This window comes from Ctenopharyngodon idella, chromosome 19 (genome assembly GCF_019924925.1).
Source record: "Ctenopharyngodon idella isolate HZGC_01 chromosome 19, HZGC01, whole genome shotgun sequence".
Lineage (NCBI taxonomy): Eukaryota > Metazoa > Chordata > Actinopteri > Cypriniformes > Xenocyprididae > Ctenopharyngodon > Ctenopharyngodon idella.
The window spans coordinates 15,283,175-15,307,412 of record NC_067238.1 but is presented as its reverse complement, the minus strand read 5'-3'; the positions used below and the strand labels follow the sequence as shown (position 1 = coordinate 15,307,412).

The window sequence follows — 24,238 nt, the reverse complement described above, 5'->3', positions numbered from 1 at the left end:
ATATACAAATAATATAATAAATACAATAATTAATATATAAATAATATAATTATATTACTTATATATAAAATTCTATAAATTTAAATAATAACAATAAAATATATAAATTATGTGTAAATTCTATTATATTTACCAATTATAATGTAACTTATTGTATTTATATATTTTTATCGTATTTATAATACAAATTATATATACTATACTTTATATACTGTACCATGATATAAATAAAAATTATATAAATAATTTTAAATAACGTTTTTATTATTCATTTCATGCATTATTTTGAGTTATTTGAAATTAACATGTGATATTAAATTATATTTGCACTTAAACTGAACTTGTCTGTTTATGGATTTTTTTATTACTGCCTTATGAAATGTGCTAAATCAGTAAACGTGCCTAGCCTAGCAAAACATAGAAGCTATAACACTGAATATTGACCTTCTTTGGTCTATTTGTTTATGGCACTATGATATTATATTTTGATTTTATTTATCTCTTTTTTATATATATAAGTGAATCCTCTGCTTCAAGAAAGATTTAGGAAAGTTCATTTACGGTATGTTGTCATTTTGACCTGTCTCTTGGACTCCCCCTAGTGATCTCTGATGGAAAGACATGTTAACGATAATTACTACAGGGAGATACGGTGAACGTGATTTCGTCTTTGTTGATCCTGGAACAACGTTCCAATCAACTAATCAGATTTGAGGGACAAGTTTACAGTTTATGTCAAGTTTTTTTCTTTTTTCTCCATGTTGGTCTCAGGTTTTGATTTAATGGAATACTTCAATGTAAGAGATTTTCTCGGAGAAAAATTTGAGCCAGGTCAGACCCCGTATGTCCGGCTCGGTACCATGCCCATCGTCCAACAAACAGAGTAAGTAAATCATTACCTACAGTGGTATATGTAAAAATCACCCCCTTTTTTTAAATGTTGTTCTGTCTAATTCATTATACAAGGCTTCTCTTTTTTAACAAGAGCTTTCTTTGTTTCTTGTGTTGTAGAGATGTCTTGCCTCAGGGTCTGCCTGATGAATATGCCTTTGTGACCACATTTAAGTTCAGGAAGACCTCCCGTAAGGAAGACTGGTACCTGTGGCAGGTCTATGACAAATACGGCATCCCACAGGTGCGTATGTTGAGGGGTCCTTATCCTGGGGCACCAAAGAGGATCTGATATTTAAATTGCTCTACATTTTACCAAATAAAACATATATGTAATGTCAAATATATTCTATAAATATTCTCCAGGTGTCCATCCGTCTGGATGGAGAGAACAAGGCAGTGGAGTACAATGCTGTGGGCCTGACGAAGGACGCGGTCCGGGCAGTCTTTAAGAACCCAGAGGTGGACAACCTGTTTGACCGTAACTGGCATAAGATTGGCATGAGGGTGGACTCCAAGTCTGTGTCCCTGTTCCTGGACTGCAAGCACATTGAGACGCTGCCCATAGAGGACAGAGAAGACATTGACATCCAGGGAAAGACTGTCATCGGCAAGAGACTCTATGACAGCGTTCCCATCGATGTAAGCACCTGTGTTGAGGTTTATTTATACATATTCTCATTCAGATTAGCTTCCATCTTAAAGATTAAGCCTCCCCTAAACAAAAATACTGTGAAATGATGGCATCAAATAGTAATACCTTTGTATACTAAGGTACTCACCCTCATGTTATTCCAAACCTGTAAGACTTTAGTTCATCTTCAGAACACAAAAGAATATATTTTTCTGAACAAATTTTCTGAAGAGACACGATCACTTTATATGATGAACAGATTGAATTTAGGCTTTTATTCACATATAAAAAATCATCAACTCACACAACATTTGTGGTAAACGGAAGCTCAAGCATGTTAGCTTGACGTGCGAGAACCAATGAGGTTCATTCTTGTGTGTTACACAGCACCTTTGAGCTTCAGCAAGAACCAATGAGGTTCATTCTCGTGTTACGCAGTACATCTGAGCTTCCGCTAGAATCAGTGAGGTTCATTCTCGTGTTACGCAGAACTTCCACAAGAACCAATGAGGTTCATTCTCTTGTTACGCAGCATGTTTGAGCTTCAGCAAGAACCAATGAGGTTCATTCTCGTGTTACGCAGCATGTTTGAGCTTCAGCAAGAACCAATGAGGTTCATTCTCGTGTTACGCGGCACGTTTGAGCTTCCGCAAGAATCAGTGAGGTTCATTCTCGTGTTACGCAGAACTTCCACAAGAACCAATGAGGTTCATTCTCTTGTTACGCAGCATGTTTGAGCTTCAGCAAGAACCAATAAGGTTCATTCTCGTGTTACACAGAACTTCCACAAGAACCAATGAGGTTCATTCTCTTGTTACTCAGCATGTTTGAGCTTCAGCAAGAACCAATGAGGTTTATTCTCTTGTTACGCAGCACGTTTGAGCTTCAGCAAGAACCAATGAGGTTCATTCTCATGTTAAGCAGAACTACCACAAGAACCAATGAGGTTCATTCTCTTGTTACGCAGCACGTTTGAGCTTCCTCAAGAATCAGTGAGGTTCATTCTCGTGTTACGCAGAACTTCCACAAGAACCAATGAGGTTCATTCTCTTGTTACTCAGCATGTTTGAGCTTCAGCAAGAACCAATAAGGTTCATTCTCGTGTTACGCAGAACTTCCACAAGAACCAATGAGGTTCATTCTCTTGTTACTCAGCATGTTTGAGCTTCAGCAAGAACCAATGAGGTTCATTCTCTTGTTACGCAGAACTTCAGCAAGAACCAATGAGGTTCATTCTCATGTTAAGCAGAACTACCACAAGAACCAATGAGGTTCATTCTCTTGTTACGCAGCACGTTTGAGCTTCCTCAAGAATCAGTGAGGTTCATTCTCGTGTTACGCAGAACTTCAGCAAGAACCAATGAGGTTCATTCTCTTGTTACTCAGCATGTTTGAGCTTCAGCAAGAACCAATGAGTTTCCACAAGAGGTTTGTACTCACATGTCAGTCAGGTTCAGTTGAGCTTCTGTTGATGTTCGCTGATCAATCTTTATATGTGAATAAAAGCCTAAATTAAATCTGTTCGTCATATAAAGCGATTGAGTCTCTTCAGAAAATTCGGACTAAACCGCTCAATTCATATGGATTAATTTTACGATCAAAAGTCTTAAGGGATTTGGAATGACATGAGGGTGAGTAATTAATGACAGAATTTTAATTTTTGGGTGAACTTACCCTTTATTAATTGATCAAATGTGACAATTAGGACAAATGTTACAAGATTTCTGTTTCATATAAATGCTGTTCTCTTTTGAACATTCTATTCATTAAAGAATCCTGAAATAAATGTATCACGCTTTCGGCAAAATAATAAGCAGCACGTCTGTTTTCAACATTGTTAAAAATAAGAATAAATCAGCATATTAGAATGATTGGTCACACTTTAGAGTCCAATTCTCACTATTAACTAACTATTAACTATGACTTTTGCCTCAATAAACTCCTAATTACTGCTCATTACTAGTTAGTAAGGTAGTTATTAAGTTTAGGTATTGGGTATGATTAAGGATGTAGAATATGGTCATGCAGAATAAGGCATTAATATCTGCTTTATAAGTACTAATAAACAGCCAATATCCTAGTAATATGCTATTAAGAAACTAATTAATAGTGAGAATGGGACCCTAAACTAAATTGTTACTGAATAATTTCTGTTGGATCATGTGACACTGAAGACTGGAGTAATGATGCTGAAAATTCAGCTTTGCATGACAGGAATAAATTACATTTTAAAATATATTAAAATGGAAAACAGTTATTTTAAATTGTAATATTTTATTTATCTATTTCACAACATTACAGTTTTTTTCTGTATTTTTGATCCCATAAATGCAGCCTTGGTGAGCATAAGAGACTTTGGGGAAAAAAAAAAAAAAAAATCTTACTGACCCTAAACTTTTGAACTGTAGTGTATGTTTATGAAGTTTTAAGTCAACTAAAATCACAGCTAATACATTCCTGTCTTTCATCTATAGTTTGACCTCCAGAGGATGGTGATCTACTGTGATGGTAAACAGTCTGAGCAGGAGACGTGTTGCGATATTCCTGGTGGCCCAGTAAGTGCATCTGACTCACACACACCTACACACACCTACACACACACACACACCTACACACACACACACACACACACACACACACACACACATTATTTCTACAAGAAGAATATGTAAACACATCACCTGAATAATAAGGCAAATACTCATGCTTTCGAACAGTACAAGCACTATAAAGGATTCAAAGGTCTTTAGTCCTTGATGAAGATGAAGATGAGGAATATTCGTTGTTCAGTGTCCAGAATTTCGTACTCATAATACTGGACATCTGGAGCCACTCAGCAGTCTTTTTCCTCTTCAATTCCTCTCTCTTTCTTTCTTTTATAACACATTCAGTCTCTTTCCGTTTCCTCGTTCACTTTCTCTTCTCACTCAGTGTGAACAATCTTTGGCGACCGAGGCCCCCCCAGTCCCACTGCCCACCCCAAAACCAACAAGTGCTGAGCAGAAGAAACCAGCCGCGGTCAACTGCTCCTGTCCCGCAGGGGAAAGGGTAAGACCTTCCAGGTCAAAGGTCACACTTTTAAAGCTGGTCAACCCCCATGTTTAACATGCAAAAAATTGAATATTGGCCTTATGATGTTGTACAGTAACCAAAGTTATTTACAGTACATGAGAAAGAAAAAGACTAATTCTTTTCAGAAGCATGTGCTGAAGAAATTTTATCCATGCTAATAAGGAATATTTTAGGTTCTATAAGCAAAATCTGTGACATGTTGATTTCCAAAAAAAAATAATTTCGGCTCATCCCTCAGTCTGTAAAGACAAGCAAAAATTAAGTTTACAGTACATATAGTATAGCCACAGGACTTTAAAATAAAATTACAAATAATAATAAATAATACAATTATAATTTTTCCCTTTACAGTATTTTAACTCCAACTTAAACATCTAAAATAACAGTTTTTTTTTTGTACATAAGAATACATAAGCATTCACTTTATATATCACTTTATATATATATATATATATATATATATATATATATATATATAATAAAATATTATTAAAAGATATGGGCTGCACATTTTTGTTTAAACCCTTAGGAATATCTCGCCCTATAGACATTTGCAATTTTTATTTGTTTTTACTGAAGGATGAGTCAAAATTATTTTCTGTGTTAATCAAAATTGTCATGGGTGCTTTTATAGAAATTAGTTTAAAGACATAAGGCTGTATATCAATTTTTTTTAAATCTGAACTTTCTTTTGTAATGCATTCAGTTCCTTTTTGTAATGCATTCATTCTGTAATCTCTCTTATTTCTGACCTCCACTTTCGAAATGTATCCCCTCATTGCTCTCTCTTTTGCTATCTCTCTCAATCTTTCCCATCCTACAGGGTGAGACAGGTCTACCGGGTGCCACGGGGCCCAAGGGTGAAAAGGTTAAATAGTGTTTCAGTATCACAACAACTTTAATATGCTTTTACACATCTCTGGATGCATTTCTGATGGGTCCCTCATTGGCTCTTTGCATAAACTGTACATCTGCAGGGGGATCCTGGTCTTACAGGGGCAGAAGGACCGCCAGGGCTCAAAGGGCAGAAAGGAGAACATGTATGACATAATACTATCTCTTGTAAAAGCTTCATTAACAGTTTTAGATGAATGTAAAACAGCATTGCTGTATATTAGAAATGTTTTCTGCTTTTCACATATAAGTTATTAGTTACAGTTAGAGAAAAGCATGATTTATTTTTATATGATATTGATCTTCTTCCATCTTTGCTGTTTCTGTCTCTCTGGGCCTGGAGAATAATTGATCGGTGTTGATTGATTATTTGCAGGGCCAGGCTGTCTCTATCAAAGGTGATAGAGGAGAGAAGGTAAGGTCATGAATTTAACAGCCAAACTCCTCAGGATAGACAAAACACAGTGAATGTTTAGTCTATATGTGTGTTTGTTTGTGCACTGTCGTTTTAATCAAAAACTTAATTCTTCCCTTGAGTCTAAAGTCTAGGATTACAAAAAGAACATAGCAGAAACGAAAAAATGTGGAAATTGTCATTCTTTTGAGGATAAAAACAATACAAATACCGTATTTTGAACAGCAGAATTATAGGTCCGCCAACCTCTGAGGATATGCAAAACAAGAAGCTGCGCACTGAACACCCACTCACTGCGCTTAAAACAGACATCCTCGCTGCTCAGCAGACAGACGCACAGACTCCAGGGCATAATTACCTCAGAATAATGTCATAATTAGCCTCTATCAGTCAGAGTGATGCTTATGGGAAAATTAGACGACCGTGTGTTGGGAACAATGGCAACTGCCAATATTTAAACATTTACCTGTGCTGATTGCGATATCAGTAGATGTCCAGATTTCACTCATTTGATCTGTGAAGACTTCTCGAAAAGAGTTGTATTTTGAGATTTCCACTGGACTCGGTCACTATGCGGCCAAATTTAGATGCCGGCCGACGCCCACCGCTAGAAAAATGTTGCATGTTGGATTGGTCATTGGAATTTCCTGCGGGTGAACTAAAAACAGCAAATGTGAATATTGACCCCTGCTGTGCTGGAGCAGAACAACAATTACAAAACAAACACACTCAACAATTACTATTGGTTTACAACAAACCCTTAGGTGTGTGTGCTGTTACTTTTCGACACGGCAAAAATTATTTTCTTATTCAGTACTTTTGTCTTGTTTTTCAGTACGAATATCTCTGGAAGCTTGTTTCCGCCACTGAATAAAAAATTAAAAAGTAATTGCAACTTTTTATCTCACAATTCTGACTTTTTTTCAGAATTGTGGAATATAATCTTGCAATATAATAAAGTCACATCTGTGGGATTTTTACTCGGAATTACAAGAAAAAAGTCACAAATGTGAGTTTGTATTTCGCAATTCTGAGGAAAAGAAGTCAGAATTTTGAGATATCATTTGCAACTGCAAGAAAAAAAGTCAGAATTGTGAGTCACGATTACCTTTTTTATTTTTATTTCCTGGCGAAAACAAGATTCCATAAATATCTAAACATTCTTAAATCAAGAAACATTTACTTGAGAAGCTTATTTTCTGAACCATTTATCAAAATGAAGTGTTATTGCATAAAACAAGAATAATATCTATCATTAGAGTAAGAAAAATAAAAAAGGGGATATCAAGATTATTTTTCTTACACCTCTGACGGATTTTTTTTCTTTTAAGCATAAACTCACTTATATTTGATTTTTCTTCTGAAATCAAGACTTACTATCTTAAGTCATTTACCTTCTCAAATATATCTTGATAAAAATACTACATAAAACATTTTTTTAGAAGGCAGACAATAAATCTCTAGACCTACAATAAAGGAGGAATCCAAGCCATATGGGTCAGTAAGCAACTATCCAGGGCTGCATTTCCCAAAAGCATCGTAAGCCTAATTTGGGCAAATCAGCCCAGAACACTTTGGCAACCCTATAAAAAAATAAATAAAATGGCAACCCTATATCAACAAGCTAAAAACACCTTAGCATTGTGGCAGCAAGTACACAAACATTTTTATTGTTATGCATGATTTGCAGTTTGCCTGTGTGTGTAATTCTCTGTGTATATGTGTCAATGATTTGCATGTGCGTCCATACTTGTATGTGCGTCCGAATGTATGTCTGTGTACTCACATGTATCCATGTGTTATATAATGTTAGCTAGTAGCATATCGAGGAGTTGGCTGGTTAAAGTGCATGATGCCACAAACGCATGTTTGTGTTTGAGGTGTTGACCTGTCTCTGTCTTTCTCAAACCTTGTCATGTGGTCAAATTGTTAATCCTTTCACACTGAAATGTTCCTGTCGGAGCTGTGGTGCAGTAGTTCACACAAATATTCAACGTTTAATTACATTATTATTAATGATACTTTCAGTAATCAATATCTGCTGTTCCCTATATTTTCACTGAGTTTGCTGCAATGCATTCTGGGATTTCCTTTGACAGTGCTACATTAGAAACTGTCCAAAAGCTAGAAGGTAGCATGATTATGTTACCTACCATCTTATGTTACCTAAAATCTTTTTGCATCATACATCGACTTTATCATAAATGCTACTTTATATTTCACATTTGCAACTTCATTTCTTATAAATGCATATTTATTCATTATCTAAAAAATGTGACATTATTGCTTAATTTTAAAGTGTATCTTCGCTGATTTTCAACTCACTTTGTATTGTTGCAGTGTCGGTAATATATGAACAATGTTTACTCGTTCTCTGTGTTACCTGGACCAAGAAATTCATGTTTATTTGTCAGCAAAAGATAACGTGGTAGACTTTTGAGAACTCCAGGGTTTTCATGAGAACTGCAGATTATACTTATGCATTTTTTATCCCCACCCACGGACAGTCGGATCAGAACAGAACAGTTATTGTAAGGTTTATCACTGAAAATTGTATCGTACTTTGTCAACTCTTTAAACAGCATCGTGGTAAAAATGGGATACTAAGGCAACAGCTTTTTTCTACCTGTATGCAACAGCGTTTTGCTTCGGGGGTTGGGCAGAACTGACAGAATGGCAGTTTCTTTCAGTTTATCCTTTCCGTCTGGCCTAAAACACTGTGTCTTGGTCACCCAGTTTGAAATGTTGACTACAAACACAGAGGTTTTTCAGATTTTCCGTCGCAGTGTTCTCTTCATATGTACGATTCTTTGCAGCCTTTAGCCACTGCCTACAATGCACTGGAGCCTTCACTGGAAACCCAAAGTAACTCACTAACGTTAAACGTTTAGGCTATTCTTTGAATTCTTGCACCCAGGATTCAATACAAGTCCACACCATTATGACTAAAAGTTTGCAAAGAAGTATTTCCTACTAAAGCAAGGCGGTATTTGACTCTGGTCAAGACTGGTGGGAGTGGCTTTGGACGACAGCATGCCCACTGCATTATGGGTGTTGAAGTTTTTCTATACCTATTTAACAAAAGGGAAGACAACAGCCATTTTTCCTCTGTTTTCTCAGGTAGCACCAAATGTTTTTCCTTTCTGCTGTATAGGCAGCCAAGTTTTATTGAAAGCCCATTTTGCCAGTGGTGAAGTACCCCTTTAAACTTTATCTCACAATTACGGAAACTAGTTTCAACAAATGATTGATCCATTAGAAACTAATTGAAATGACATCTTGGCATGTAGGTTGGCAGCTCTCTATGTTGTGGTCCTTTTGTTGTTACTTTCTCTTGATAGTGTTTGTCAGTTATCGGTTGGCTTTATCGAAGTGCAAACTTTGAGAGTATGTAGATTCATGACTTTCACAACTTAATTACAGGCTATCAGGCTGTCAGCTGCAGCATGTGAAGTCATTACTATAATCAGGTCATAAAAGCTTTTCTCTTGTATTGTTCAACTCTCAGAATTCCAGGAGATTCCCTGGAGTGCACGAGACGTCAGAAAGGCAAGATATAATGGGAACTATTTCTTTAGATATCCTTAGTGGTGTTTAGCATTAGTGTGTGATTAATTGTCTTGACTTGAAAACAACTCTGACTGCTGTTGGCCTCGTTTTGTCCTTTTATATTTTGATCTCACAAGCCTGTCTACATAATTTATATGCTCTTACAGTATGTGATTCTTTGTGAATGAAGATAGAAATATTAAGGTTATGTCTGATACTTTCAAGCAAAATCAGACAGTTTTTTGGTTGGCTGATTTAGTTGGTCATGTTTTTTGATAATTACTCTTTTGGTTGGAACGTCAGGTTTTCACAGGAACATGTAAATGAAACTAATTAATGCTTCACACGCATTTGGCCCCACTGAACATGTATAGCAGACGCTAAAGGATGAAAAGTTTTCGCGTCCAGGAGTCATGTGACATCTAATTGCGAAGCCATACTTGAATTCCATCTCTCTCCACAGGGGGACAGCGGTGAGCGCGGTGAACCTGGAGCCAGAGGTGACAAAGGAGAAAGAGTAAGATAGACTTGTGTAGAAAACAATCAACAAGTAGAAACATTAATATTGTGATGTGTTCATAAAAATATGTGTTTATTTGGACATTTTTAGGGATCAGGTGGTTTACCAGGTCTGGCTGGGAAACAAGGCGATAAGGGAGAAAGAGTGAGTAAAAAAAATGTGTGTTTGCATGTCGATGATGGTATATTTTGATGGTGATATTGACCAAGCATGTCATGCTGATGAACAGGGTGAACGAGGAGTTGCAGGTGAAACTGGGTTACCTGGACCTTTAGGACCAAAGGTAAAACATCACCACCTTTAGACAGAAGACATAGAATATATACTGTATGATTAGATCAGTGTCAAAAACAAACTTTTACAAAGAGGTTGTTATAATTCTAAAAATAATGTATGATATGATAAGTCTTAATATGAAATGATGTTAAATGCAAAAAAAAAAAAAAATGACCACTTTAAAATGAATGGTCAGTCTGAACAATTGTGGATTTTATCTATAAAATCAAATTAAAGATCAAATTTAAAATATTGCACAAAATTATATCTTAGTGTTAGATTATACAGCTCTCTACTGTCTGCCGTTATAGTAGATTTCAATGTATTCACTGTTGGGAGTGTTTTCTTCATGTTATCTGCTCTGCATTGCATAATTTTTGGGATCAATTTCTGACGCTGTGCTAGATGTTGTTCTCACATCATTTTTAACATTATCTGGCCTTTTTGATCTGACCTGTTTTCATTCAGGGTATCCAAGGTGAATCTGGTCCGCCCGGAGCACCAGGTCCTAAAGGAGTGTCTGTAAGTATGACCTGTGCATTTAAACCAGCTGCTTATATGGATGATTATGGAAGACCATTTCTGCCTCAGAGTAAAGAGATAGTTCACCCATTTACTCACCCTCAAGTTGTTCCAAACCTGTATGAATTTCTTTCTTCTGCCGAACACAAAACTCTATTTTTTTTTTCTCCATACTATGGAAGTCAATGGGGTTCATCAACTGTTTGGCTACTCATATTCTTTAAAATACTGTATCTTCTTTTATGTTCAGCAGAAGAAGGAAATTCATACATGTCTGGAACAAATGAGTAAATGATGACAGTATTTTCAGGTGAACATTTTTGGGTGAACTATCCCTTTAAGACTTTATCATAAATGCTACTTTATATTTCACACATTTGCAACTTCATGTCTCATAAATACATATTTGTATCTAACAATTGTGATTTGAATTCTTAATTTAGACGCTTATTCATTCATTCGAAAACTGGCTTTAGTAGATGATCACATCAAACAAATCAAAATGAAATCTTTGCATTCTGTAACATTTCATAATATTGTGTTACATCTGTTCATGACCAAGCATATAGTGTCCAGTAGCTATTATAATTTTTTATTAATATTTTAAATTCGTTTTTATTTTTATATTTTCCATTTTTTAAAAAAAAAAAATGTTTTATATGGTTTTAGTTTCAGTTAACTGTAGTAACCCTGCTGTGAAGTTTGTAACATATTAAGAGCATATTGTGTTTTTCATCAGGGTGGTGCCGGAAATAAAGGAGACAAAGGATCCTCCGGAGAGAGGGTAAAGGATGACTGACACCTGTCAATTACAAAATCTATGTTCCCACAAATATCATTACTTAGGCTTCATGATCTGAACAAACCCCTAACGCTGAGCTATGGCACATAACTCGTCCTGCACTGTTTCTGCTACAGACATGAATGATTCTTAAATCATGCAGCAGAGGTTTTAAACGTACCCACATCGTCTTCAGAAAATGTAAAAATCTAGTTTAGTCTGTCATTGCAGAGCCCCTTTCACCCACTTCAAGGCCTGGGACAATGTTCCAGGTTGTCTTCCCCTTGTCATCGCCCCTGTTTGAGTTTTGATGCTTTGGAATAACTTGGACGGAGTCCAAACTAGTCATCGTCACGAAGCACGGTACATACCTGTCAGATCCAAACGCTACAGAGGGAATATTTCTACAGAGTGTACGCAGGCAGACTAATAACTCAAACAGATGTCACAGTGCTGATGCAGACTCCATATTTCCTGTTCTGTGGGGGCGTTGTGCAGTCAGACAGTTTCACATGGTACAGCATTGCCGTCATTCCGCAGTCTGTCCAACGGTCCACCTCCACACATGCTTCTAAGACAAATTTGACTTTTCTGAAACAAACTTAGAAGTTAATGTTGAAGCAACTTTGCGCCCCCAGTGGCAGCATATGGAATTGCAGAAATACTGATTGTTTTCATACGGGTTAGTCCCGCCCTAAACTCACACCATTGGTTGGGCTGATGTTGCTGTATTTGGCTGGTTGGGATGCTCAAACAAACAGTATTTTAGAATCACAGTTACACTTTCCAGGAAATCAGCTATTTTATTATGTTAGATATTTTAACATGGAAAAAGTACACTGTAAAAAAAATTATTTTAATGGTAACTTATTTTAATAGTAACTTTCATTTAAATGATATATTGATAATTAATGATAATTAATTAAATTCTCATTCTCACAGTCTTAAATGATAATTTAAGACTGTGAGAATGTGACACGAAAAACCTGTTGATCAACAGTAAGTTTCCAAACTATATACAGTGAAAAAGTAATAAATCGAACAGGACATTTCATTGTAAAATTAAATTGACAGTTTTTGGAAAAAGTCATCCTATGACTTGCATTGAAAAACCATAAATTGACATTCCCTGTCCCATAATTCCCTGTGATACCTCACATTTGATGTTTTTTTTTTTTTCATTTAAATAATTGTTTCTTTCTAGTTTTTTGTTATCAGTTATGCACAGTAGGATTTTGTAACATCTTGTGTTGTTAATTGTTTATTACATTATTTAAATATCACATTACCATGATGGTGTTTTGTAATTGTGCGACACTGTGCCTTTTATCAGTATTTACATCAGTTTGTGAAAAAACTTGTGATGAACTTTGATTCTACATGTGGCTTCCACATTATCAAAGGTACAATCAGATTTTAGTGCATTAATTGTTAACATTATATCAGTTAATAAAATACACTTTTTTTTTTTTAATTCTTCAATTAAAAATCTTCAGTTCAAGCCATAAAACCTAAAATGTTTTTAACATATTTTTAACAGTAAAGTTCTGTCAACCACAGCTGCTGTTTTTACCATAAATGTAACATTTTTTTAATTATTATTATTATTAATATTTTTTACAGTGTACACACTTCAGCTTTAACCAGATTAGTTTGCCTTGGCAAGCAAAAATGCATTATTTAAAGTATAAATGCTGGTGATCTAATGCAAATGGAGCAAATAGACATATTTTTAGAATGAATACATGGTTCATTAAAACAGGAAATATCAGATTATACTTTTGTGAGAATGGTTTTTCATTTGAACTGAAATGATCTTGAACTCAAAATAAATATATCATGCAAACTCATCTACCATCTGTTATATTTCCTGCATTCCTGACCTGAAACAGCAGGCTCTGTATAGTGTATATTGCACATGTTTTTCAAGAGATTGTCATGTTACAGTCATTTTTCCATCCAGACTGTCAGCTGCTGTTGTCTGTATTAAAAACGAAACAAAACACCTCTCTAGACAAATATATGTAGTTTAATGTTAAAGAAGTGGGTCACCCTCGCGTCATTCCAAACCTATATGTTGTTTGTGGGACAAAAAAAAAAAAAAAATTAATAGGACATAATTGTGCTTCCAAAAGGAGAACAAATTGCATGTGCTGTAATATTATAGTTATTTATCAAGGCAACTTTTCTGAAATTAGCACTGCAAAATTGTAAGCAGAATATTGCATACACACTACTGTTTAAAAGTTTGGGATCAGATTTTTTTATTTTTTTGAAAGAAGTCTCTTATCAACAAGACTGCATTTATTTGATCAAAAATACGGTAAGAACAGTAATATTTTAAAATATTATTACAATTTTGAATGACTGTTTTCTATTTTAATATTAATTCTAATTTAAATGTAATTTAAAAAAAACTTACTGACCCTAAACTTTTGACCGGTTGTGTATATATTTTTATTACAGAAAATTTCCATTCAATGACATCTCTTTTTCGAATGTTGTTTAGGGTGAACCAGGTTTAGACGGGTTTCCAGGGAAACCAGGTCTTCCAGGAAAAGAAGTAAGTGTTCAGAGGGTTCTGTAATGTATATAATTTGTCAAGTAAGATTTTGCTCAGCATGTCAGAATGTTGAAGATATTAATGTGAGCTTGTGTCAAGTATTGCTTTATGTTTGAACTAAATGACTTCATTCTCTTTCTCTCTAAAATCAGGGTCTTAGGGGGCTGATTGGCTCTCCTGGTCCAAATGGAGTTAAAGGAGAAAAGGTAAGGAGACACTTTTTTGGTATGCTGGTTGCTTTGCTTTTAAAAATATGGGCAAGTCTTTTTTTAAATCAATTTTTTATTGTTTTATCTTTTTAACATAACATGACAGACAAACAATCAGTAAGTTAAAATCAAACAGTTAGTGGAAATCAAAACAACAGCAACAATCAATCAATCAGTCAATCAATTAGTCAATCAATCAATCAATCAATCAATCAATCAACTGGTCAGTTACATAGAAGAGTAAATGACAAAAAATACACAAAACAAATAAGACATAATATGCAGCAAAATATACACAAGACAGTGTGTATACTAAAAATTATGTGAACATATGCCAGTACAAACATCTAAGGACATGAGCTTATATATGACCATATGAGTGGTAAAGATCTGCTCAAGTTGTTCCAAACCCATATGACTTCTTCTGTAGAACAAAAAGTTAAAGGATTAGTCCACTTTCAAATAAAAATTTCCTGATAATTTACTCACCCCCATGTCATCCAAGATGTCCTTGTCCTTCTTTCTTCAGTCGAAAAGAAATTAAGGTTTTTGATGAAAACATTCCAGGATTATTCTTCTTATAGTGGACTTCAATTGGCCCCAAACGGTTGAAAGTCAAAATTACAGTTTCAGTGCAGCTTCAAAGGGCTTTAAACGATACCAGACGAGGAATAAGGGTCTTACCTAGCAAAACGATCGGTCATTTTCTAAAAAATATAAAAAATTATATACGTTTTAACCATAGACGCTCGTCTTGAACTAGCTCTCTACTTCTTCTCTATTAGAATTCCGGCAGTGTAGACGCTGCTAAGTGTATTACTGCCCTCCACTGGTCAAAGTTTGAACTAATTGTTATATACTTGCACTGGCATATTGTATATGACAATTTAGTTCAAACTTTGACCTGTAGAGGGCAGTAATACACTTAGCTCTTCTCTCCTTCTCATCTCACTAACACACCAGCGGGCGGGGCTAATGTTGCAATGATGAAGTAGGCGTTGATTTCTTCTGCGGAGACGGCGTTTTACCTATCTATGTAGATAGGCACATTGTAGGATCAGTTGTTCTCTGGGCCTGGTGTCAATAATGGACTAACAAGGAACTTTTCAGTTCTGAAACTTGGAGGATATTCTTATAGTACGATGACCTCTTATATATCAAAAGCTCAAGAAAAAGTTGATTTCTTAATTCATGACCCCTTTAAGTCTCATTTTCAAATTCCTTTTTCATTTCTTTGGTAGTTGAAGATGCACCCAGATATATTTAACTATATTTAACTATTTCAGATAACCCCCCCCCCCCCCCCCCAAAACACATATATCTCTCTTGAAAAATGATAGTTTTATATCACATGTCTGTGTTTCTCATGCTCATCCACAAAGACACCCATTCAAATATGAAGCCAGTATGTGTCATTTTATTTTTCACTTGCTGTCTCACACACACTTTCAGGAACTTATTCCTTAAGGAAATGATAAAAATGTCAGACGTTGCAACTTGCAGTACAGACGATTCCACTCCAGTTTAACTCAACACAGAATATCAAATCACTATTTGTGGGATTTTAACCAGCATTGAATTAATCTCTTGGTAAAAACCATCTAAATGTTGTTTCAGTAAACCTGTGTTTGTTTGATAGGGTGAACGAGGTCCTGCAGGATTACCTGGCGATGCGGTAAGACATTTGATTCGCTAACTGAATGAATTTACATTGTAAAACAGCAGTATTAAGTTGCTCTGTGTTTTTCCTCAGGTTCAGTTGGCAGGACTCAAGGGGGAGACTGTAAGTTCCAATCTGTTCAGAAGATGATTCTACCTTTTCTTCTTCAGAGTATTCTCTAAAATTGTGTGTGTGTGTTTATTTTAGGGCTTCCCAGGAGAACGTGGACCCCCGGGAGCGGACGGCCCCCCTGGACCTCCTGTAAGATATATTTTGTAATTTAAATGCTATTTCAAACAAGTTTTATTGTTACATATTGACGAAGAATAGTAAAGTTGGTTCTGAGAAAAGCTCCTGATTGCAGATGATACTTTGATATTTTGTAACTAATGCAATGACATTCAGATGTTTTACATACCAATACCTTTTGGGATCACTATACAGTACATCATAAAATATCACACTCATGGTCTGTTCATGAAAAAGAAGCAACATATTTTCTCTGTCTGCTATTGTTGTGTACTTCATTGTTTTTAATTAGCCTATTGTTTATGTTGTTTTTCTCAGGGCCCACCTGGACCTCAAGGTCCGCCTGGTGAGCCGGGTGAGAATGGACAAAGGGTAGGACATTTATATTTTATTGTAATAATCCATCTGGGCTGCTTTTAATGGAGATGTAAGGTGTTCTAGAACCTGATCTGGGGTAACCATAGAGACTGGCTAGAAAGTGCAAATCTCAGTGCAGTTTGGTTCATGTTCTGGTATTTTTGAGTGCTCTGTGGGGTCAGATTAAAGCGAGGAGCTCGTTAGGAAGAGAGACAGAAGATGTTCGAATGCTCTCAGATGCCCTCCAACTGATGAGATGACAGCATCATTAAAATGTTCTCAGAGTGCTTGGAAAACATTGTTTCTTGCCAAAAATAATTATAGTATTTGGATAACAGCTCCAAAAAGGAAAAAACAAGCAATCAGAAAAGGGTTTTTGTGTATATGAAATGAATATTCTGTTATCACTTACTAACTCTCATGTTGTTTCTAATAAATATGACTTCATTTCTTCTGTGGACCACAAAAGATGTTTAGCACAGTGCTGTTAGTTATGTTTTGTTCATTAAAATAAAATATAAATATTAATTTAAAACTTTAAACAAAAATTAGAAATGTTGCCTTGACAATTAAATAGAATAAGTTAATTGCAAGGGCAATAAGATACGTACATTTCTAAGGCCTCTATATTATCAACGTAATCAAAACTAGAAAGGCCTGTCATGCCTTCTCTCACCTGATTGATAGTTATATATATATATATATATATAATGATTTATAAGAATAGCTAACATTTATATTTTTAGCAATATTTCAAGATGAACACTTACTGGACTTTAGGTTTACATGATTACTTGACTTACTTGTTTATCAATACATCATTAAAAAATGGGATTCTGAGTTTAAAAAGTATTATTAAATGAGTATTATTTCCATATTCTCTTATATCATGCTATATGAGCCATAAAAGCCTGACGTATCAAATATGATACTCAAAATGCAAATATGCAAACTTTTATTATATATCTTTTAGATTTTATCTAAAGTTTTAACAAACAAAAAAAATAATTTTCTGAGTATTATTTCATGTCAGGCTTTACTTATTACAAATAAGTTGTAGTACTAATATATTGCTAATCTGCTAAATAGGGCTGTCAAGCTTCAAAAGTGACATAAAAGCAGAATAAAAGTAGTTCATATGAGTTGTGCGTTAAATTTGTGCATCATATTGTATGCCTGAGTCATATTGCCTACTTTTATGATACTTTTGTCCTTGCAAATGTGAATTTTCATTTTTAGGTGCACAGTTCCTAGCTCAGTGTTGTATCTCAGCAGGGTTGCAGGTGTTTTGAGTGTAGCCCAAGTTCTCTCCATCCCAGTGGGAAACACAGGCTGCCAGTAGCTCTTAGAGAGGGAATCTAGCACAGATCTTATGTACAGCGCAGAAACACAGCGGGTGGCGCATGAGTGAGTGTAGAATGACACAGAATGGCAGAAAGCTCTGAGTGAGATGCTAAAGAGTTCCTCTCTTTTTTACTCTATTTTAAGCTCTTATTGCTGTAATTCCTTCAAACTACTTTTCCTTGCCTTACTTGCCAGCAGCAGGGGATGCTAAAGCGTTAGCCAGAGTTAGCATGTTCTGCCATGTCAGTAATTGACCAAAGATGAAAGTGAGGGAGAGGTCACTGTACCCTCTGCGTCTCTCCACCTCTTAAAACTCTTAATCAAAATTGTATTTTTGTGGCTTTTAGTCCATGTCTAAAGCTACAAGGCCATCTATATGCTAGCATACTCTAACAACAGCAATATTTCAAGTAGGGAGGGATGTAAAATATCCCTACCTGAAACCGAGTAGCAATAGCAGGGAGCAAATCATGGTTTGTGACTGTGACAATAAATAAAGTCTGTTGGCTGAAAAAGAAAGTATGAACCCTTCTTTATGTCCCATCCCAACATCCTGGAAATACATCAACACAGGAAATAAAACCATGCTCACATGGTCTTTAGTATATTTGTTCTACCGATATCTACAGCCATTTTGTCATATTTCCAATTTCTATTTAATTTAGTATTGTCATGCTGACAGCTAACAGAACATGATCGTAAGTGTAAATCAAGTGTCATTTCTAGTTTGTCCAGGAGAGGGCAGCACAACACTTATGTGCCTCTAATGAATGGAAAGTTACATTCGAGTCATTATAGATGGCAGATAGAAGACATGAACTCTACCTAACCTTTCAGGTTTATTTTTCTTGCATTAATATAGACACTATATATTTTGACACAATTTGAGAAATCAAATGCCTGAAGTAAAATCAGGGTAAAACACAAAATAAACTACAATAGTAAGGATGGATAACTGACTCAGAAAAAAGGATATAATTTGAATAAAAAAGTCCTATGCCTTATCTTATCAATCAGACCAATAGTGATTAAAAATGCTGATAATATATATATATATATATATATATATATATATATATATATATGTGTGTATATAAATTATAGCTGATACTAATACAATCACTTTATTTTTCATTTTATAAAGTATATCTTTATTCCTTATTTTCTGCTCATGAGACATTGTCTTTTCTGTTTCTCCAGGGTAAAAAAGGGGATGCAGGATTGCCGGGAGTTGATGGTCTTCCAGGACCGCCTGTAAGAACCACCAGAACATTCATTCTTAGTCTGGGCAGAACACTTTGCCCTTTATTTTAACTGTCAATCGTACTGCTACTGCATACTATATATATTTAAAAAAAAAAAAAAAAAAAAAAGGATATGCAGCAATATGCAACAGTATATGTTTTGACAAATAGTAGGTCACTTGCGTATTTTATACATACAGAAAATAGTATATAGTTCATACTGCATAAATAGTATTATGATTATATGGCATTCTGAACATGATTATAGCTTAAGAAAAAAACTTATTTTAGAGTAACAGTGACCTCTAGTGGTTACTAGAGGAAAGAACATCATTCAGATTAAAAGATAAAACATATTTTAATAAAGTTTCTGTACATGCAGTGATCATATAAATCATATAAGTTAGTAATTTCACTGACCACATAATATTGTTACATACTGGAAAAAAAGTAAATGTGTGAATTTCAAAAATTTATTAAAAAGCAATTGAATTTCAAATTGAACATTCCAAGTTTTATTTTTTGTTTTTAGGGTCCTCAGGGGCCTCTTGGACCTGCTGGCAGCCCAGGACAGACGGGACCTCCAGTAAGTTTACATACACCAAAGTCATATGTTTTTTATGTGTTTTTATTTGAGAACTGCACTAGAGCCACAGAATAGTAGCAGATGATATTAAATTGATCTGTTTGTTCTCGCAGGGATTACCTGGTGAAATCGGCTTCCCAGGAAAACTAGGAGAACCAGGAAAACCAGTGAGTCACTGTGACTTTACCCTGTCCACACACTTAAACAATCTGTTGCCCTATTAACCGAACACTCATTTTTAGTGTGGAAAAACTTGAAATAATGGTTTTGATGGTAATTATTTTTCAGGGCCTGCCAGGAAAAGATGGATTGGATGGTTTCCCTGGAAACGACGGCGCGAAGGTTAGAACGGTTTTAATGAGGCAAGCTGTGAACTCAGTTCTCTGGAGGCAGAACTTCATCATTTATACACTCATCTAAAGGCCAGATCTGGATTTTGACCTTTTCATTTGTGTTTTTGTTACACTGCAGTTTTTAATTATTTTGTATTTCCGTTAGGGGCAACGAGGAGAACCCGGACAGGACGGTTTCCCTGGTAAACCAGGGCCGAAGGTAAAGCATGATGTGTGTGGACTAGTGGTTTAAGATCTGGGATAGAAATCAAATTTTTTTGTCACTAAAGCCACTTTCTCTTTCTCTCAGGGAGATGAGGGCCCTCCAGGCCCCCGAGGACCTGCTGGTGAACGGGTGAGGAAAGTAAAACTTAAATCAGCCTTGAGAACGCCTTGACAGAAGGACACATGAAACAACTGTCTTTCTTTCTCTGTCTTGTTCTGTCTCAGGGAGAGTCTGGTTTGGCTGGGCAGGCTGGCCCAATGGGACCCAAAGGAGAGAGAGGAGGCCAAGTAAGACAGAGCTATATGGATGTTATTTCGAGAGAATCAAATTCTCTCTCTTGATGTTTTGAAGTCAGAATCAGATGTTTCATTGATTAACAGAATCAATAGGTATTGATTTGTAAAAAAAATATCAGGCTCTACTGTAGAAAAACACTACTGTGAGAATCATCATCTATTCACTTGGATGCTTGTTCAGCCTATATTTCAGCACACGGATGGGGAGAAAAAAATAAGAAATTACATTCTGCATGAGATGGAGTATTTTGTAGTCTTATTCATGTCAGTTTTTGTCTTTTTTAATCTAGTTTTGATCTAGTTGTGTCATACTTTTATGACCATCTCTTTTGTAGGGGGAGAGAGGAAAAGATGGACTGACTGGCTTGAAAGGAGAGAAAGGAGACAAGGTGAGAACCAAAAAAGACAGCTGGAAACGTGTATATATATATATATATATATATATATATATATATATATATATTTAGGTTAGGGCCAGTAAGATATTTTATTTTATTTTTTATTTTTTTGAAAGAAATTATTACTTGTATCCAGCAAGAATGCATTAAATTGATGAAAAGAGACGAAGGTATTTACAATATTTGAAATTTATTTTATTTAAATTTATTTGAAATTTAAATTTCAAATAAATGCTGTTATTTTGAACTTCGTATTCATCGAAGAATCCTAAGAAAAATGTATCACAGTTTCCGCAAAAATATTAAGCAGCTGTTTTGATTATTTGATTAAACTATTTTGAACAACTGGAGTAATGATGCTGAAAATTAAGCTTATCATCACAGGAATAAATAACGTTTTAAAATGTTTTCAAATATAAATCATGTTATTTTGAATTGTAATAATATTTCACAGTATGATTGTTTTTACTGTATTTTTGATCAGTTAAATGCAGCTTTGATGAGCATAAGAGACTTCTTTCAAAAACATTAGAACAACTTTTGAATGGTGGTATATTTAGTTAATTCATAGTTTTGATGATTTGAAATGTCTAAAAATGATAATCACCTAATCATTCTATATTTTATTTTTGTATTAGTTTTGTTTTTTTGCCTACATGTCACCTCCGCATAATGACATTTGCGATATAAACATTATACAGTAGAAAAGGCTTACAGAGGACCATTTTTGACCGTGTGCTGCTGTAGGTTTCACACATTCGAGATGGTTTCCTGAGGGCAAGAGGTTGTTAATGAGATAATTAACATGCGGACAGGGTGAGGATATAACCTCTCTCTGTGACTGTTTTTCATTCATACAGGGTGAGGTGGGCCCCATGGGTCCGGCCGGTGTACCAGGCAATGTGAGTACAGTTAATAACTAACATGCTGTATATAGATATAACCATATGAATATACTTTTACAGATAATATAAGTGATCATTTGATATTGGATATAATACATCAGATTAATAGATGAGAATAGACTAGAACATTTTTTGTATTTATTCATATATTGATTCAGTTGATGAATGTGGCTCTTAATTCATATTATTTGTGATGTGTTTTTATTTTATTTAGGTGGCCAATGTGATTCCTGAACCTGGTGAACCAGTAAGTTATCGGTTTTGTCTTGATTTTAAGCATATTTTGAGTAATAGATTTTGAGAATAGTTTTTCTTTTAATAGATATTTTTATTATATCTATTAACAAACGTATTTAAGTGTTTTTGTACTGTCTGTCTTTAAACTGAACGCCACTTGGTCTGATATTTTGTTATTTAATGCACTTATTTATAAGACTTTTTGGGGCAACTGTATCGTAAAATAAACCACATATTTTGCATGTTTTACATTCACATTTTACATTTCCTCATCTTTAGGGCAAGCCGGGAGAGAAGGGAGAGAAAGGAGATCAAGGAAATCCAGGCGAGACGGTGAGCTTTTATTGTTTCCAACACTTCCAGAATCATTTTATTTGTAATGAAGTAACTTTTCCTGGTTGTGCGAATCATCTCAAGAGGGCAGTAGAGAGTCAGGTTTGGTTAAATCTTGTGCTTCTGAAAATAATTTCATTTATAGCATCACTTTACTGTCACTAGTGCGTTCATAATGCTGACATAATGAAGCCTGCTGTCAGTTTGAGGAATTATGAGGCAAATACACTTGAAAGGGAACAGCGAAATATGTGCTTTTCATTTCTGAGAACAGCCATCTGAAGTGTTTCACGCATTATGTGACAATAGATATTACGCGATAGCATGAGGGAATATTAATAAACCTGAAGGTCAGGGGTGTTGCAGCTCGTCAGCTGATATTATGTACCTCTGTTGGCTCACATTGTGCTATAGGACATCATTTGCTATAGTTTTAGCACCTGATAATATTTCAAAACAGGTGAAGGTGCTTTTTTGCCCCGAGCTTTTAAAAAAGCAGATTCTGAGTATCTATCCACAGATCAGTGCTATTGACATTTACTGTAGCTGTTTAAAAGTTGTTGTTTTTTCTTGATCTTAAATTGACATTTCAGTTTTGACATCTCCGACTCCAAGATGAGCTTTTCTGCAAACTCAATCTCTTGACTAATTAATATTAATATATCTAATAAAGAAAATAAGCAAACAAAGTCTAAAAGGCCAGACAACTCAAGCACATCTTCACCAGACATCAGTTTATAAATATCAATGTGAAAGTTTAACTGATGAATATTAATTAGATAACATAACCAAATGTTTAGGAAGATTAGTGTGGGCTAATTAATATTTATGAGGTCATATTGACATCATGACCTGCCCATCTTTGGCCCTCCCATTCTAATACTACTTCTGACATTAATGCTCGTATTATATTATGTTATGTACATTAAAAAAATCATATTTCTGTAGCTGAACTCATAAAAGCTCTTTCCGTCATGCACTCATCTAATAAAATAGTCCAGACACCAAGCGGTGCATCATTTACAGAAACACAGACAAGCTTGTTACGATGATGTATCTGCTCTCACCTGAATTTATTAGTGTGAAATGAGAAATCTCTGTTGAATTACTGCAGTTCTGACTAGTTCAGCCAAATGCAATCATTTCTGTCAGAGAAACTGCCCTGACATCATCTTAAAAGTGAGCCAGGTTTCATTTCTAGAGTGTAGCATAAACTTTATAAAAGGAGATTTCAAAGTCACCATGGCTGAATGAACTAAAAAAGTATATTCAAACAGAAAAAAAATTGCACACTTTAAATTACACATTACACACTTTGAAGATGTTATGGCATAAATTCAGACTTGATACCTGTTACTAAAATTAATCTGATAAACTTCACAATCTCTGATATTTCCAGGGTCAAAGAGGACTTCCTGGAGAGCAGGGGTTCAGAGGGCATCCAGGACCTGCGGTAAACCAGACATCAGACAATATACTGAACATAATGATAATTGTTCATGCTTAACCTTCATATTCCAGTCATACCTTTGAAAATGTCAGTGATTTTTAGAGAAATTGAGGTGTTTCTTCTGTATTCCACACACAACCGTCTGATGTTTTTCTGTTGTTGTTGTGGACAGGGCCCTAAGGGTGATGCTGGTGATAAAGGAGAGGCAGGGAGACCCGGAGACCCAGTGAGTTTGTTTTCTTCTCACATGTGATGTATTTTTTGTTTCTTGAACTTTTCACTCTCAAACTCTTCA

The 24,238-nt window shown here is 35.2% G+C and overlaps 1 protein-coding gene across 1 annotated transcript in view; it reads left to right on the top strand.

The window, feature by feature from the left end:
* col22a1 (collagen, type XXII, alpha 1) overlaps positions 1–24,238 on the top strand; it is a 59,430-nt gene that overhangs the window by 20,583 nt on the left and 14,609 nt on the right. Inside the window, 32 exon segments of the mRNA XM_051873662.1 lie at positions 772–883; positions 1,012–1,135; positions 1,258–1,533; positions 4,000–4,080; positions 4,457–4,573; positions 5,421–5,465; positions 5,575–5,637; positions 5,868–5,906; positions 9,919–9,972; positions 10,066–10,119; positions 10,205–10,258; positions 10,720–10,773; positions 11,513–11,557; positions 14,064–14,117; positions 14,270–14,323; positions 15,966–16,001; positions 16,080–16,109; positions 16,194–16,247; positions 16,554–16,607; positions 19,137–19,190; positions 19,713–19,766; positions 19,880–19,933; positions 20,055–20,108; positions 20,265–20,318; positions 20,409–20,453; positions 20,549–20,611; positions 20,956–21,009; positions 21,879–21,920; positions 22,138–22,170; positions 22,440–22,493; positions 23,893–23,946; positions 24,116–24,169. Of these exon segments, the coding sequence (XP_051729622.1) occupies positions 772–883; positions 1,012–1,135; positions 1,258–1,533; positions 4,000–4,080; positions 4,457–4,573; positions 5,421–5,465; positions 5,575–5,637; positions 5,868–5,906; positions 9,919–9,972; positions 10,066–10,119; positions 10,205–10,258; positions 10,720–10,773; positions 11,513–11,557; positions 14,064–14,117; positions 14,270–14,323; positions 15,966–16,001; positions 16,080–16,109; positions 16,194–16,247; positions 16,554–16,607; positions 19,137–19,190; positions 19,713–19,766; positions 19,880–19,933; positions 20,055–20,108; positions 20,265–20,318; positions 20,409–20,453; positions 20,549–20,611; positions 20,956–21,009; positions 21,879–21,920; positions 22,138–22,170; positions 22,440–22,493; positions 23,893–23,946; positions 24,116–24,169 (2,069 nt within the window).